The 17,898-nt window shown below is 46.4% G+C and overlaps 1 protein-coding gene across 1 annotated transcript; it reads left to right on the plus strand.

Annotated features, from left to right (window-relative positions):
- Positions 1–387: 387 nt before the first annotated feature.
- DDO (D-aspartate oxidase) lies at positions 388–5,315 on the plus strand. The gene is made up of 4 exons (XM_010290094.1): positions 388–580; positions 778–886; positions 2,054–2,230; positions 4,748–5,315. Exons 1-4 carry the CDS (start codon positions 409–411, stop codon positions 5,313–5,315), a joined length of 1,026 nt encoding a protein of 341 aa, XP_010288396.1. The 5' UTR covers positions 388–408.
- The last annotated feature ends 12,583 nt before the right edge of the window (positions 5,316–17,898 follow it).

Raw genomic sequence — 17,898 nt, forward strand, 5'->3', positions numbered from 1 at the left:
CAAGGCACTTTTGCCCCCAACATGGTGGTAAACTTGACAGGTGCCTCACTCCCTTGGGTTTTATTGAAAACAACTTTGCTCCAGACTGCTGCAGCCTTAACACCAGTGCTGTACGTACAGATCTCTCTCTTGTCCTTTGCTCTTGTGCTGAGGATGAGGTAGTGGCTGTTGAAATACTTTTAAAATATTTGTCATCATACCGAAAGCTGATGATTTTTTTAACCTTCACCATGGTCTTGGTTGTGTGCAGCAGTTAGTCTTCAGTTAGGTGCCCCAGGGGGGGTATGTTACATCTTGTGTGGGTATTTCATAGCCTGATGAGGGTGTCCAGCAGGGACATTGGTGACATGGGACATGTTTTTCCAAATGCGTGTAGGCACCTCTCTCCTCTGGCTCTGCATCCTGGAGATGGCAGCACCCAAGGTCGCAGTGGTTGGTGCGGGAGTCGTCGGCCTGTCCACAGCACTGTGCATCACGGAGACTTGCCCCAGCTGCTCCGTGACAGTTCTTTCAGACCAGTTCAGCCCCAACACAACGAGCGACGTTGCAGCTGGGATGCTCATCCCTCACACCTACCCAGGTGCGTGCAACCCAGCATGGCATTGCCCATGGCACTGCAGGCGGCTGCAAGCCCAGGTGTGCAGCGATGCACAGAGGTTCAGGAAGAAAACTGCCATGCCCTGAGTTCTCCATCTGTCCCATCTCCTTGGTGCTGGCTTGTATGCTTCTCCTCTTTGAATTTTCCCTCTCTGTATGTTTGATTTTGTCTACATGCAGGCACACCAATCCATGTGCAGAAGCAGTGGTTCAAAGAGACCTTCAGTTACCTTTTTGCCATCAGCAACTCAGCTGAGGCATCAGAGGCTGGCGTTCACCTTGTCTCCGGGTAAGAACAGCCCCCCAGGGCAGCCTTTGGTATGTGTGTGCTGTGTGCTGGAGCAGGCAGAGAGGTTTTTCTTGCTGGAGTTCAGGCATATTACCTTCATGGAGGAGCTCTTATTACCATATTCCCAAGAAACTGCATTGCTGCTGCTCAGACACCATTTATTTTCAAGCAAAATTCATGCATAGGTGTGTACAGAGAAACCACTCAAGGCTGGCCAGGACCAAATGTCTTTTTAATAACTGATGTTTTCTATACCGTTAGCCACTAGTTGCTTGCAGCAGGGTCAGCCTTCATAGGGATGGGACTGCAGGATCCTCCAGCTTCAACAACTAGGTATAGGGATGCAATTGGGGTGTGTGCGCCTTTGGGGTGTTTTATGCTGCCCATTACCCATGCAGAAATTGACCTCTTGCAAGTGTTGAGGCTGGGCACTCTGTAGCTTTATGGGTACCCAAAAAAATCACGAAATCACCGAATCACAGAATCATTAAGGTTGGAAAAGACCTTTAAGATCATTAAATCCAACCATCAACCCAACACCACCATGCCCATTAAACCATGTCCTGAAGTGCCACATCTACATGTTTTTTGAATACTTCCAGTGAAGATAACTCCCCCACCTCCCTGGACAGCCTGTTCCAATGTTTGACCACTCTCTCAGTAAAGAAATTTTCCCTAATATCCAGTCTAAACCTTCCCTGGCGCAACCTGAGGCCATTTCCTCTTGTTCTACTATTAGTTACTTGGGAGAAGAGACCAACACCCACCTCACTGCAACCTCCTTTCAGGTAGAGTGACCAGTTGTACAAGTGGCCCTACATGAAGGTCCAGTCAGGGTGACCACAGCCGTAGTGGGGACAGTGTGAGGGGACTTTGTAATTCTACAGCTGGAAGTTATGCAGTATAGCTGGAAGAACTTTCTCCAGTTTAGTTGCCCCAGTGTGTCAACTGCAAGCTCGGCTGCGGCAGACCCTCTGCCTGTTTGCCAAGGCAGGTACTGCAGTAGCAGGTAGCCATGTTTCCCTGTTGCTGTTAACCTTGCAGAGCTGCACTGATGAGCAGGAGCAGGTTCCTGAGTTCCTGGGTTTGTGCTAAGATTGTCGTGACACATAACATGGCAGAGCAATAGCAGATAAGTTTTACAGCTTTTTCTCTGTGTCCTTTTAGGTGGCAGGTCTTTAAAAACACTCCCAAGGAAGAGTTACCTTTCTGGTCGGATGTCGTCCTTGGATTTCGACCAATGTCTGAAGCAGAACTCCAAAAGTTCCCGCAGCACCGATTTGGTCAGGCCTTTACGACACTGAAAAGTGACTGTCCATCCTACCTGCTGTGGCTGGAGAAAAGGTCGGTTCTGCTGCGGGCTGAGCATGCAGAGAGAAACCCAAGCAGAGGGACTGGGGGTGAGCTGGGGACTCCTTGGGAGCCTTAGGTTTGAACAAAACTGGAAAAGGGCTGTTTCTCACGGGGGGAAATGCAGCAAGCTCTTCCTTGGGGAGAAGCACAAGAAATAAATACCCAATTTTCTCTAAAATGTGAAAGGCCCCACTTATGCACTTTCTACCACTGTGGCTGTACAGCGGGGCTTAGGGTGGAAGCACCACTGGGCATAGGACTGACATAGCCACAGGGGCCATTCTTGGCCAGCCAGACCTTGAAGGTCCATCAGGAACCTGCCATGTCCCAAGAAAACGTGCGGGTGCTCCTCATTTGTCAAACTTCCCAAATATATCCCTCTGATCTTGAAGATACATCCAGCACCTGGCAGAATAGGCATGTCTGGGAAGATATCTTCTCTATGAAGACTTTGCACTCAAGAAGTAGTTGGACCAATTCATCTGAAGTTTGGTCAGCAATTAATGTCATTTCTTAATCCAGTCAGGTGAAAAAAGGTCAAATAGCATCATCTTGAAACAAACCTTTTGAAAATGTTTGCCTGCATAAGATGGGTGATGCATTCACTCTGAGAAGTTGTGGTTTCAGAGTTCATGCCTGGATTGACATGAAAGTTAGAAAATTTGCCAATTCCTAAATTTCGAAGTTTCCCCACAATACGTGGATTTTGGAAAACCATAGGAGAGTCAGGATGCAGACCTAAAAAGGTTCTGACACCCTGGATGTGCATTTAATCCATTTAAGTACCCCTAAAGTGAGCAAATAGCTGCCTCCACTTGAGAGAAAGCGATAGTCTGCAAGCTGATTTGAGGTTCAGTAAAGAGTCGTGTACCGACACCGTGGTACAAATTGCCAGCTCAGCAAGTTGCTTGGATGCCTTTCATCTCGCTGCAAAATGTGAAAGAACCCTTCTTGTTCTATCAGCAGCCATGCTGGGAGTACTCCAGTGGCACCAGTGCCACATGAGGTCTGTGCCGCCTTCTCGGTGCACACGCTCTGTCATATTTCATCGCTTAACCGAATCATAAATTGCTGCTGCAACACAACTTAAGTTGTTCAGCCCCTTTAGTATCTGCCACGTGATTTCTGTGCTCTCCTTATTCCTGCTAAAAGGATGTAGTCTAATAAGATGATCAAGCTCCTTCTCTTTCTCTTCTCTCTGGTGATAAAAAATGAGAGCATATTAAACATGTAACTAATTCTCAAACCCCTACTGACCTGAGCAGTATTTATAGACCATTCTCTTGGCAACCCACAAGGAAAATTGTTTTTGTGCCCACCTTGTTTGTCCAAAAATGGACTTCAGGAATTTTTTCCTTCTTGCTTGCCTGGATTCGAGTTTTCAACAGGTTTTTTTATTGGTGTATTTTTTATGACATGATGGCAGACTCCCAGTTACAACGCTTATGAGCTCTCCCAGCAATTTGCCCACCCAGAGCTGCTGCACGAGACCTCCCCTCTTCTTCCCAGCCAGCCTTAGTGTCCTGCTGCACCCAAACCTTGGTCCCCAGCACACCAGCTGCACCCTGGGTCCTCGGCTCACTCACTGCTTTGGGGGAAAACCACTGCCTTTATAGTGGGGTTGATTACTTTGCCAGCTGCCCGAGTATTGCAACGGGTGGGATTTCCCACTGAGTGAGTCGTTATCACAGACCCATTTCCTGACTCGCTCATGCTAAACCCCCCGCTAAAGGCCTCCAGCAGCTGGATCCAGCTGACAGCATGCAGTGACTCCATCTCATGCCAGTGTTTTTCCACAGGGAAAGGCTTCAAGCTTCAGGCAAGTTCAGGGTAGAATTTGGCTTGAAATTGAGCTCAAAGATGACCCTCAAGAAGAGGTGAATTTTGCTGAAGAGCAGACATGGATGTATAGTGCTCTGAGCTGTCCTGGGTGACTCCTGGCTGCTGCTCTAGAGGGGTATGGGTCTCCTAGGGTCCCATGCCACATCTTCCCAGCCTGTGGGGACGTCTTCGGCACCCCAGGGCTTCGTGCATTGCACTAGGTGACGAAGCGGCTCCTGGTGTCAGTGAGGTAAATTGGGAATGAATGTGACAGCATGTAACAGGCACATTAAAAGGGGTGTAGTAGGACACCACTGTCACTAGCAGAAGTAGGTTGGTGAATAAACCTGATATTTTTCAGCTGGTATTGTTATAGAAATTAATCAATGAGACCATGAGGACCTGACTGTCTCCCTAGAGTCTTATGCCAGACCCTTCTCTAATATTGATCAACTTGCTGTACCTTTTCTAGCCCAAACAAGGTAAGAAAATAGCTTTGATAAGAGAAAATCAGAAGAATCACAAACAGAAACCCCATGGCATTTTCTTTTTTTTTTTTTGTCCCATCTGTTGTTTGGTTTTGATCAGTATGTTGAAGGCAATCTATCTCATTTACTTAATGTGCATAATAATTACATGAGGGTTTAGAGGGTTTTTTTCTGCCTCACTTCTGGAGTCTTTTTGCAGGTTGAAAGCAACTGGCGTCCAGATGTACACCAGAAAAGTTACAGACTTGTGGGAGCTGCGCAGCGAATATAACATTGTCGTCAACTGCACAGGCATTGGAGCCCACCAGCTGGTGGGAGACGAGAAGCTCTTCCCTGTCAGGGGACAAGTACTCAAGGTTCATGCTCCTTGGGTGAAAAACTTCATCCGGGATGGGGATGGCTTAACTTACATCTACCCGGGGATACACAGGGTAACCCTAGGGGGAACGAGGGACAAGGAGAGCTGGAGTCTCTCCCCTGACCCTGGCACTACCAAAGATATCTTTGACAGATGCTGCTCCCTTGAACCCTCACTGCAGGTTGCTCAGGATATCAAGGTGAAGGTGGGCCTGAGGCCATCCAGGCAGTGTGTGAGACTGCAAAGAGAGGTCTTAAGCCGAGGAGGAGTTAAGCTCCTGGTGGTCCACAACTATGGGCATGGGGCAGGTGGCTTTTCAGTGCACAGGGGCACGGCCAAAGAGGCCGCTCACCTGGTGGGAGAGTGCATTGCTGCCCTGCAAGGCTCCTCATCAAGGGCCAAGCTTTGAATCCCAGAGGCTCCTTTTGCATTTATGCCAGGCTAGTGTTGCATCTCCAACTAGCAGCTTTGGACTTCTATTCCATTACTGGATAGAGGGAACCTAAAACAACAGCTTGTGCCATTGCACATGCTCGGTGGTATCTCACCTAGCTTCCAGCTACCACCTTGGAAAGGCTTGATAGGTTGATCCAAGTATTAGTCCCAACTGTCCTTCTCTTCCATCTGGCATTGTTTCTGTCCTGGGCATTTCTCCTAGCCTCATGTTAAGGAGAAGGCAAGATATGTAAACATTCTTCACATAATGGGGATCAGATTGCTGCAGTATAATACAAATAACATCAATGTAGCATTTCTTCATTGGAACTAGGTTCAGATTCAGTACAAATTAGTTCTCTCTTCTTGTACCAAATCTAAACTTTGCCATTTTCCATATGATTTACAAGGAAAAGAAAACCCCCCACAGCGCTGTATTACAATGCTCCAGGTCAACTCTTACAGAAAGTAATATTAGGTCACTGTCACGCACAATGACCAGGCAAGCATGATTGTAAGAGCAGGTTTGTGACACTGATCGCTGCATTTGCTCATAGCACATCTCAGAGAACTTAACACAAAGTTTCTGTGAGAGGAAGCTGCCCCATATGAGCTACAGTTTCATGCATCTTTTCTCACACTTGTTTGCACCTCTCTTTTTTTTCTCCAAGCCCCTCAGATGTTACTCTCAGACACAGATGGTTTTACCCCCCAACAGCAGCATTGCCATGACCTCTGTTCTGCAGAAGAGGATTTTTCAGGGTGGGCTTGGCAGTGCAAGCATCTTTTTTCTACTTTGCATCAGCAATGGCTGCTTTGCTTGCAACAACTGATCTGAATAAACCGGTGACAAACCAACAATGATCTTAACACCAGCTTCAGTTTCATAAGGGAGAGAAGAGCTATTTAAGACTAGATAAACATTCTAAAGACAAATTTGTCTGTAACTGGGTGTGAGTGAGCTCCTCTGCCATAGGGAATCTAAGCCACTGAAGCTGAGACCCTCACTCCATGGCAGAAGCTGAGCTGGGCTTTACACTCCCCTCAGCAGTTTAAGCCCTTTGATGTGGCTGAAGATAGTTCACTCCCCGAAATTGGAGCTTACCGTCAAAGGTCTGACTACTAGTGATTAAACCACTCATGTCTTAAAAGACTCATTCAAGAGTGTTAGCATCCACTTTTTCCTAGTTTTTTTGTCCTTACAGTTACAAAACAAATCAAAATCCTTCAAGAATTCACAGGATTACAATTAACCGATAAATAAAGTTCTAATAATGGAGCAAAGGTCACTTCTGTAGTGTTTCCTTTATTAAACAAGGGGTTTTCTTTCATTTGGGATGGCCTGACAGGGCCAAGAAAGGCTGCATTCAGATGTGGCTGCCAACTCCTGCTGTTCTCAGGGGGGGTGAGGACAGTTACCCTTCGCAAGGGGCAGCTGTCAAAAGAAACATCACCAAATTAAATTATAGATCAATTAGCGCCTGGGATCATCTTAAGCCAGCCCTGCCTTCAGCAGCCTTGGCCCCTTCTCCTCAGCTCTGGAGGCTAACTTTGCATTCCCCCCCTCCTCGTTTGTCCTTTCCAGCAGTATGAGAGGACAGAACTGCTGCTTTTGGCAGCAGCGTTGGTGTAGGGCTCGTCAAACTGCAGCTTTGTCCTCAGCTAACACAGAACAAAAAAAATACATGGAAAAAGAACATGAGAATGGGCTATTTTTTCTTAATCTTTATTTTAATCTCAAAAAGTAAAAAACAGTGTAGCTTATCCTGGAGCAAGAAACTCTACTAATGCTAGTGGGGTGTTCTAGCCTCATGAGAACAGAGCTCTGGTTGTGCTCTTCTGCTCTGCAGGGTGGTGGGGTTTCTTCTAATTTACTTCTAAAAGTTGTCTGATTGATAAAAATGTCAAAATAGGTTCAGCTGCAAGGCCCATCAGTCTGGTATCCTAGTTCTGGCTGTGGCCAGCAGTGGAGAGGGCCACTTCTAACCATTCCTGTCCCAGGGGCTTCCTCAGCTGAGGTGTAGCTTAGTGCTTCATGGCCCTCAGATGATTTATCATCCACGCATTTGTTGGATTGCTTCTGAAACCACGTATGGCACTTTTGTAGTTCCTGACATCTCATGGCAACAAGTTCCATAAGGGGAGGCACTTCTTTGCCCAGGAGCAGAGCTCTTTGCTTTCATGTTTGTCTTGAACCTGGAAATATCATTTAACACCCCTTTCTTGCATCTTATGAGAAGCAGTGACTAGTGACTAGTGAGTGACTAGAAGCATGACCCTTCTTGAATTTATAAAGCTGTACCATACTCCCTCTCAGACTCTTCTTTCCAGCCTTGAAGAATCTTGATTTATGTAGCTGCTACCCACATAAAGTCATCCCATATCACAGAATCATAGAATCATGGAGTAGTTTGGGTTGGAAGGGACTTTTAAATGTCATCTAGTCCACCCCCCCTGGAATGAGCAGGGACATCTGCAACTAGATCAGGTTGCTCAGAGCCCCGTCCAGCCTGACCTGGAATGTTTCCAGGGATGGGGCATCTACCACCTCTCTGGGCAACCTGTGCCAGTGTTTCACCACCCTCATTGTGAAAAATTTCTTAGATCCAGTCTAAATCTGCCTTCTTTTATTTTAAAACCATTACCCCTTGTCCTATCACTACAGGCCCTGCTAAAAAGTCTGTTCCCATCTTTCATCTTCCTTTATACTTTTTCTAGCTCTAACATAATCCCTTTTTGAGATGGAGGGACCAGAATTGCACACAGTACTCATAGTAGGGGTAAACCCTGTCTTTGATTGATGACATCTCTCTTCCCTTCCTAATAATTTCTAATATTCTATTGCTTTATAGTCACTAATGAGCTTTTAACTGACATTTGAATAGAACTACCTAATTCCAAGGTATCTGTCCTGAATGGTACTAAGGTGGTTCAGAGGCCACTGCTGAGATGGAGTAATGAGGGGGGACTTCCTCCCAGCTCAGCCACATGTTTTCCTCTGCTGTTACCCACACTGAATTTCACCTGCCATTTCATTGCCCAGGCTCATGAGATGGTTTTTTTGCAGCTCCTTGCATGCAGTTTGCGTTTTAATACCTTGAATAAGCTGGTACCACAAGCAGTCCAAACCTCTTCGCCTTTTACTGCCTGACTGATGGGTCTGTGGATTAGCACTGGCCCTACCACCTTACCTTAGATCCCTCTAAGATGCCATTGGTGACTTCTCTCCACAGTGAAAAACAGATGATTTATACTTCATATGCTGAGTCATGAGAGGATCTTCCCTCTTATCCCATGCCAGATTAGCTTCTCTATGTGTCCTTGGTGACACGTTATTAAAGGCTTTCCAGAAGCTGAGCAGATCGTACCTAGTGGATCACTCTAGTCTGCAGCCTCACTGTTTCCTCTGAAGCCGAAAGAGGATGGTGAAGCACATAGCTCCTCACTGCAGAGCTCTGCTGATTCTTCCCTCTTAGTCTGCACCCGTCCTTGCACCTATTCTGTTATCACGGCTTTTACTGTTTGCCTGCTACGGCTGTCAGATTTAGTGGTTTACATTTCTCTAGATCCCTTACAACACTTAAAAGAAAACAGTGTCACGTGCCATTCTCTTTTTTCTTTGGCTGTTTTAAGTAAGGGGTTATACACCAGCCCTAACAGTGCAACAATTTCCCATTGGCGTTCCTTGAAAACCCACGAGTGAGTAACATCTGCTTCTCATGAATTTGTTACTATCCGTTGCATCTATTTGTTCTAAAACCTCATCTAATGGCCCTTCAATCTGAGGCAGCTTCTCTGCATTATCTCCTTAACAAATGGCTCTGCCATGAGAATTTCACTAAGCTTTGCTGTGCTGAACGCAGACACAAGTAATCTGTTTAGCTGTTGTGTTTGGGCTTGTTTTCTCTCAAACTCCTTTGCCACCCTGATCGTCTGCTGACCCTCCAGCAGGCTCCCTGCTCCTCCCGGGTCAGAGGAAGCCTTTTGTCTATTAGCAAGTTATTTCCTCAAAATCTTTTTTAGTCTGCCTTTCTCTTTCTGCTTTTAATTTGACAGAGTTCATGTCCTTTTCCATTTCCTCATTTGGATGGGATCTATTTCCGTTCTTTCCCATGTAATTTTTATCATGCTATTACAATGAGCCAGTAATGAACTTTCTTCTGGAAAGTCCCTGGTATTTCAATACCCTTATATAAAAATCAAGTATTTTAGTCCCATATCTTATTTTTTAGACTTATAGGAAATAGAAACCAGCATACATTCAGCCTGATTGCTTCAGTTCCTGTGCCCTGTTAAAAGGGGCTTTATTGGTCTAGATTGTGCCTTGCCATTTTCTTCTTACCTGTGGTTATGAAGATTTCAAAATGGCACCATTAAGTACAAGCCATCATGAAATCTCTAGCTTGAAATTCCTTTTTAAATCTTACTCTTTCTCACATAGGCATTCTTCCCTGCTGAGGTCATGCACAAAAGAGCTGAGCATCCTACTCAGGAGCCTCACTCAGATTTTTGTTCCAGAAGCTTTCAATTTGCCAAGAATATGGCCTAATATTTTGGGAATAATTGAACATCCCTCTCTCATTTTTCTCCTGAGGCACAGAAAATGTCAATATTCTCAAATATATCCACAGAGAGGTAGTGATGCTGCCCTGTGCCAGCTATACACCTACCCACAAAGGGGAGTCACAACGTTTCGCTGCCTGCAAGCTGGCTCGCTGACACTGACCACTTGGCTTTTAGGCAGCTAGAGTTTGTTGAGGTGAGTCCCTTCTTGCCTCAGCTGCCCAGCCTGTCAGTCTCTGGCAGTATCTGCTCCTTGCCCAAGACCCTTGTCAGCAGCTGAAGCAAACATGTGGCCTGTGTTAACTCTCCAGCTCCAACTGAAGCTGAGCTGGCAGCTGGGGAATTTGCAAAACTCCCCTTTTTCATCCTAAATTTGTCTGTGCTGTTGCATCGGCTCTGTAGTCTTCATCCGGAAACACAAGAGCGAGCGTCGGGGAAACACTCGCACGTGGGAGAGGATTAACAGTGGAAGGTCATTAAATCCCCCTGACTTCCCATGCTGATGAAAGGTTCCCTTAAAGAAAGACTTAGCTGTCACTTGCACAAAGCATTTTATCCTTGTGCCATTCCTTAAGCCCATGCGTGTCTGGACAAAAGTTATCCGGACCATACTTGAGTATTTCCTTCTTACCTGCACTTTCTGATTTACTTCGAATAGGCAACTCCTGGCAGCCGGCAGCCGATCTGTCCCACTCACAGGGAACTCCACGGGTGGAATTATGGCATAGAAAGGGAATGATTGTATTCTGAGACATTTCTATCAATCCTTGCAATTGCAGACAGCAGATGGGCTCTATGATGGATTTTAGAGCTTGAGCACAAAATAATTGTTTTCTTCAACAGAGAATTTTGTTGACTTTCTTCACAGAAACAAAGCCATAAAGCCTTATTGTCTCGATATAGGCTCTGGACTATATTTAAAACAAAACCAAATTTCTGGAAAAAATACAAGAAAATTGGCATTCACCATTCACTACAATTCTTTTCCAGTCGAATACTATTTGAGATAAACTTCAGTGTGATATATTCAAATTCATTAGGAATAAAATAGAGAGAACGTCATGGCCTGGACCGAGATTTGTGTCGTTTTCACAGCTATTAAATAATCGTGTATGATGTCGTACGAGGCTTTATTTTATCCTGCTTTATTCCCTATTTCCCACCAGAGGGAGATGTTGGATCAAGCAGTTGCTGAAAGAAACCCACACACTCCATCTCGAAGAGCAAATGCAGTGTTGCTGAACGCAGTGGAAATACCTATATGGTGTTTGGAGGACTTGAGTGCTGCAATAGAGCTTAATAAATAATCGTGAATCAGTTAGGGCCATAAAAGGTCATGGGGAGAGCTTAAAAAAAAAGCACATCGAGGAAACAGAAATGTGAATACCAGAAGCTGCTGTTAATAAAGATAAGGGATTATAATCCTAGACAAAGCTATTGCTATAGCAGCATGTCCAAGAACTTTTCCCCCACAAACAGGCTGGAGGGGAAACCATGGTCTTGCGTAGCTGCATGTCCTCAGTTCTTCATGCTGGGGGGACTCAGGGTCCCCCAGCCCCTTGAGCTGTGCCTGGGCTGGGCGTCCCGCGGGGGGTGTCTGTGGGGCCCGTGTGCCCACTGCCTGGCCTGGCTCCCGGCGAGCCCCCACGCCGCTCTGGGTGCTCGGGTATTAGAAACTATCACTGGTTTTAAGGCTGATCCGAAACGGTCTGTTTTCTTTCTGGGAACTTCCCCACCACCACTTCTCTTTTTCTCAATGAAGAAGTCAAAGTTACATATTTTGGAGAAGGAAAAGTGGACATGAGTCAAAACGCAGCCTTATGAAGAAAGGAAGCAGCTGGGGGGGAAAGAAAGTGGAAAGAAATTTTTCTGAAAGTGAACAGTTGTGGAAATAGAAATAGTATTTCCATAGTATTTTCATAGAAATGGTATTTTCAGATGTAAAAGAAGTTTCAAGGGAATATTGTTACCTGTGTTTTTTCTCCTTTGAGACTGTCTCGGACAACAGCCAGCACTAGGAGAGCACTGGCTCTGCTAGTCCCAGATACGTCCCACATTGCTTTCCTCTGTTCCTCTTCATGTCTGCTACCTACCGTGGGGACAATGTACGAGGCATGCACCATGTGCATCACGTGCTGTGCTCCTGCCACTGTCACCTCTGCTGCCTTTTTATTTAACTTCCGCAAAGTCTCAGTTGACCAGCTGATATCCAAGCCTTACATCAACCTTTACTTACATTTACGAGCCCATTTACGAGGGGAGGGGAGGCTTGTTTGCTTTTCTGTATCACCGGAGAATTAAGCAACCAAGCCAGCTGCAGGTGTTTCTGAAGCACCTGCATGTGCCCCTCCAGTCAGCATTCTGGTTAAAGTGAAGGTCTGGAAAACAAAACCCTTCCCTCAGGAAATGCACTGGATCCATGGAGGGAGCCTTGGGCTCACTTTCCTCCTTGCCAAACGAGTGCAGGGTCTGGCTTCAGGGAGATGAAGCCTCTCCTCCCCGTACACCTTGCAGCCTGGTGAGCTGACCGGTCTCCTGGCCAGTGGGACAGTTGGTCTCCTTTGAGCATGCAAAGAACTGGATTTGGGCTTCCCATGTCCCATATCACTGAGGCTGTGGATACAAGAGCAATCCCACCTTCAAGGTGTGCTTTGAATGAAAAAACTCCTTTCAGCTTTTGAAGGAAAAGGGCTGAGACACCTGAAGTCTAGGAAAAGACTCCAAGAAACAACCCGCTTCGCCACAGAGGTAAAGTGTAAGTTAAAAACTTTGAGAAGCACTGGCTACCCGGTTTCTGACAATCCCTTTGTAAGCCTTGGTGGGCAAGTTCCGCACCTTTTTTCCGTGCGGTGAGCATTATCTGCTCAGTGTCAGCACTCCAGGAATAACCATGGGGCGAATTGCCACAGAGATTTGCAGCAGGATAATTGCCTCAAACACAAGGATAAATAGCTTTTTCTGGCATTTAATGGGCCCCTTAAGTGAACGGCAATAAACTCTATGCGAACAGATGTTTTCCCTCTTTTTTTGTCCTCTTGCATCTCATCTATAATTATGCACTAAAATGTTCTTGTCTGGGTTGCTGAGAGCAATCTTGCCGCTGTTTGTCTTCGCAGTGTAAGACTGAACACTTCAGCACAAAGATTGATTCAAAAAGCCCTCGATTCCTAAAGGTTCCCATCAGTGTGTGCATCAGCGATCCTCTTCTTGCCTTCACCTGAAGCCTGAGGGAAGAGTGAGAAGTCAGCAGGAAGCCCGGCCGCGGCTCTGCGGCTCCCAGCACTGGGGTCTCTCCCTGCCTGCGCCAGTGCCAGGGGCTCCAGCTTTGGGCACTGACAGCTACGGCTCAGAGTAGGTACTTTTCCTTTGCCTTTCAGGGGGAGGTAAGTGCCCTCTGAGGCAGTCCTCCCCGCTCCGTGCCACCTCTGCTACGCTGACCGGACTGCAGGCAGGCGGCAGGGCAGGCTTTCCTCTTCCCAGCACTGGGGTCTCTCCCTGCCTGCGCCAGTGCCAGGGGCTCCAGCTTTGGGCACTGACAGCTACGGCTCAGAGTAGGTACTTTTCCTTTGCCTTTCAGGGGGAGGTAAGTGCCCTCTGAGGCAGTCCTCCCCGCTCCGTGCCACCTCTGCTACGCTGACCGGACTGCAGGCAGGCGGCAGGGCAGGCTTTCCTCTGTAGCTGCTGGCTTTGCCTCTAGCCTTGCCACCAGGACCCTTGCAGGCACTGGGCAAGCTCTGCAAAAAGCCTTTACGCTTTGGGGAGCGTGCACTTTACCTCCTGGCAGAGTACAGAGAAATGACCTTGTTCCTGAAGAAATTCAATGTGTTCTGGCAAAGGGATCTCCTCCTAACTAGGAGCCTACAAGCGAGACGGGAGCTGGGGCACAACCACAAGCGTTAGCCTGGCTGAGTGTTCATCGCCTGCGGAGGTGCCTGTGTCTTCACAAACCCACTTTGTCCTTCCCAGCGCATCTTCAAAGCGTCTGGCTGGCCTCTGCTTTCCCCACCCACGGCTGAGGACGGGGGCAGACGCGCTGTGGGAAGACACGTGCCAAAAGGGTGCCCCTGCAGTAACACCTACCCATCTACAAACGCTCAACTAAGGATGTTATTCCACTTCGAATTGATACAGGTACCTCTGCATCCCTGATGCTGCTCTACATAGTCCTGAGGGCAAACTGCCTTGAAAGGAGCCTGTGGGAAGAGCACAGAGTTTTATCCTCACCCTCTGGTCCTGGCCAGGCTGATCAGCTGCAGGGGAGCTGTGGCATCTTTTCTGCTGAGGGCAAGACCACTTCCCTCCTTCTCATGAGGATTTTGTTTAAGACATTTAAAATGCAACCAGTTGGAGGAGAGAATTGGCTGACCACACGGTAATAGTTCAGAAAAGCAACCTTTTTGTTATAGATAAAGGCAGTGACACTGAATTTAATGTCCTGCAAAGATGGGATGCTTTTCAGACATGTGGGTGAGAACTTTATTAAAGGTGGATTCATATTATTAAATTTATTGAAGGTGGATTCATATTATTAAATTGGCCTGCATACTGGTCCAGGACATTTTTGCATACCTCCTGTCCTATGAAAGCTACTTTTTGCCCATCAGGTCCACCAAGGATGCTGCCAGCCACTCCCAACTTTTATTTTATCCTATTGCCTTTAATGAGACATAAACTGTACAGACACATGCCAGTATATCAAACAACATCGCGAGACAGACTGCAGAAAAAGTGCAGCACAGGGCCTTAATGATGGGTCTTCGCTGGCTTGTGAACTGCTACCCTGGAACATGTCGCTGCTGCTCTTCTCCTCAGCAGCCCCGGTGCGTCGGCTTGCACCTCTTCTCCCCTTGGAGAGACCTTTTCTCCGAGCGCTTGCAGATGAAAGTCACTCTCAGTGATCAAGCTGTGACATCTGCTACATTACTCCAGTGCCGTTGCCATCCCCTGTATACATCCTTTGGCATTTGTACTCTACTAGGTAAACCCATTAAAAACATGTAATAAAAAAGCTTATATAACTGTTTAAAGCCATAATTACTACTCCAGCTGTGGTGTTTTGTGGAATTCTGAGCATTAGAGAGTAATCCTTTTGCCAAATTACATTTTTTTAATAAAAGATACTCATCCTCGAGCTTAGAAGTGTAAAAAATGCCAGTAAAATCGATTGCATCCAAAAAAAGAGAGAAAGCTGAGCCCAGAGTAATGCTAAGGTAATCTTTAAAACACGCAGAAAATAGGAGTTTGTAATAGAAACTCAGGGTAATTTTTAAGCAAAGTTGGACATCTGTCTGGGATTACAGTACAGATACAGGGGAAATACCGGCAACAAACTAATATCACAAAATCTTTGTGCAATAGCACATGAACTGCATTCAAGCTATCACAGCTTAATTCCTGTAAACTGAAACGTCTTTTTAAAAAAATGGTGATACTTGTTTTCAATTTTTATACCACTATCTGCTCAATAAAATTGCCAGCCCTTACTTTAAAAAGCAGGCAGAGTTTTGCTTGTTCAGAATGATGAGGCAACTTAGTAAAAGGCAGACTGCAAAATCACTGCTGTTCCTCTCCAGGAGTGAAATCCGGCTGCTGGAGGCAACAGTCGCATTTGTAGATACCATGATGATAGGGTTAAATAAATAAAGCTAAGGTCCAGGGGTAGCAGAGAGCTGCAGAGCATCTTCTACTGAAGGGCCATCTTGTTCCCCTTCTTATTCCTGCAGCGCACGTGTGCGCACAGGTACGGATACGTCGGTGTGCGAATGCACAAGAGCGTGACTCGGAGGTAAATCTTGATCTGTACTCCCCTCTCCAGGCCATTCATTACCAGCGATCTCTTCCACCAAATCCGGAGCACAGGGCGAGGCTGTGGTGTTTGAATCGCTCTATAGCTGGAGGGAGAAGAGAGCTTCACGCCGAGCTGCCAAACAGCAAGGTCCATCTTGCGTTAAGCTGCCTCAGTAGCCCGCAAGCTTGAGGGGAGCTGATGGGAGACTGCATGAACATGTGTTTTTTTAGCTGTTACCTTCAAACCTACCAGCGGCGAGCTGAGAAGTGGTTTTAATGATCCAGGCAGCTGAGCTTTAGCCCTTCAGCCGTTCAGACACGTATTTCTCAGCTGCGGTAAGTGGGTAACAGACCAGTGGGCCAATTCACTTCTCCACCGCTAAGATCTAAAAGATGACAGAGATTCTTCCTCTGAGTTTTCGGTGGGATTTAAGGCACGGGAAGGAGTAAGGGCTGCACCCCCCTTGCAGAGCTGCTGGCTGCCTGCGGGCTCCAGGGCGGCCGGTCACTTGGTGCGTAGAGAAATGCTTCCAGGAATTCCAGCTGCATTTTTAAGCAACAGAGGTGAGGCTGGGCTTGCACCGAAGCCATCACCGAGAAATCACCCGGAGAGCTATAAAGATTTCATCCCACTTTCCTCAGGGCTACAGCCTGTAAATATGCAAGGCGATAAAACAGGCCTGGACCAAAGCTCTGACTCCTGCAGACTCGGGGTCAGATGCAGACGTGTCTTCTGCGGGGAAGGTCGCACCGTGCTTCTCTTCACGCAGCCATTTTTAAAATGACCTTGTGAAAGTTTCTACACAAAACCTCTCTGTTTTCATGCGCTCGGACCAACGTCACTCTGGTTTTCAAAGCACTAGCCAGGAGTGTAGGAGGGAGGAGAGGGAAAAAGGTCTTCCTTCCCTCTGTCCTGTAGATTTTGGCAAGGGGCTCACACCAAACCCAGCGGGGTTGTTAAGCAGAGTCAAAAAGAGCATTTTTATTCATTTACCCATTTTATAGGAGGAATGTTTGACTTCCACTAACAGCCCTTGGAGAATCCAGGGAATTCCCAGTCGTACTTTTCCTGCCTGGGATTTTGCACAGAGATCTGGGCAGACATTGTGACTAGCCGGAAGACAAACAGAAGCCTTGACAGTGGGTGGAGGCAGAAGATGGATGGTGGTAGGCAAGATGTTTGAACTGAAAATGGCCATAAGAGAGGTCAACATTAAATAACTGTTGCAAAGGAGAGATTTTGCTACCAACAACATCCCGGGCAAGATGTAATATATAAGCAGAAAAGACAGCACCAAAGCAATGAATTTCCATTGATGTTAAACTTCTTCCTTCCAGAGGTTTAGCACTGTGCTCTCACCATAGACAAATTTGTAAATGCGGGAGGAATTTTATATTTTTAAAGACTTTTCCTGGAGAAATGAAGGGAGCTGGAGAAATCTGTGGTGCCTACATAGAAAGCAGATACACTAGGACCAATGTCTGATCTTGGTTATCAGGGCATAATGCTCGCTGCTCTCAGCAGAAATTGCACACATATTCAGAGTCGCTCTTTCCGTTACCCCTTGCATTACGTGGCAGTACTTTATGCTCTATTGGATCTGGCATGACGTGTTTTCCTCTAACACTATCCATCTTGCTTTGGGGACAACAGGGAGGGGAGGCTGTTGGCTGCCTGACTCAAAGAGTGAGCATGTTTAGCAGAAGCTGTGAAACTCTGCAGAAGCTGTATTTCCCAGCAATCACCTCAAAAAGGTCCATCCTCTGGTTGAACCAGAGCTGTATGCATTACGCTGCAATTTTAATTGGCTTTTCTTCTTAACAGGCGTTGCTCCCATACAGGTGTCTTTGCAGCTTATTCCTGGGGAAAGGAATTAGTTTGGAGAGGTGAGAATATTTAAGGTACAATCTTAATTCCCATTGATTCTCATGCTAATCCAGATAAGATTTCTCACTGTTCCTGAGATTTCCTGAGATCCTTCTGCATCACTGTTCCCTTTTCCTCTATCTTTAGAAACCTGCTGTTGTGTTTTAAACAGGCAGACTTACATTCAAAAGAGATGGGGGACAAGCATGAGAAATTCAATGCTTTGTTAAAATACCAAAGCAAAATGAAAAAAAAGTAGTTAAATTCACAAACTGTTCTTTATCAGGATCACTCTTAGCATGCTCACAAATTGGGGCCGATTGGCTTTCTAAGGAAGGGA

The sequence above is a fragment of the Phaethon lepturus genome, unplaced genomic scaffold (genome assembly GCF_000687285.1).
Source record: "Phaethon lepturus isolate BGI_N335 unplaced genomic scaffold, ASM68728v1 scaffold31346, whole genome shotgun sequence".
NCBI lineage: Eukaryota > Metazoa > Chordata > Aves > Phaethontiformes > Phaethontidae > Phaethon > Phaethon lepturus.

Coding starts and splice junctions, on each gene's coding strand:
- DDO (XM_010290094.1), top strand. CDS start 409: ATGGCAGCACCCAAGGTCGCAGTGGTTGGTGCGGGAGTCGTCGGCCTG. Junction 581..777: donor CATCCCTCACACCTACCCAG/GTGCGTGCAACC, acceptor GTCTACATGCAG/GCACACCAATCCATGTGCAG. Junction 2,231..4,747: donor CTGCTGTGGCTGGAGAAAAG/GTCGGTTCTGCT, acceptor GTCTTTTTGCAG/GTTGAAAGCAACTGGCGTCC.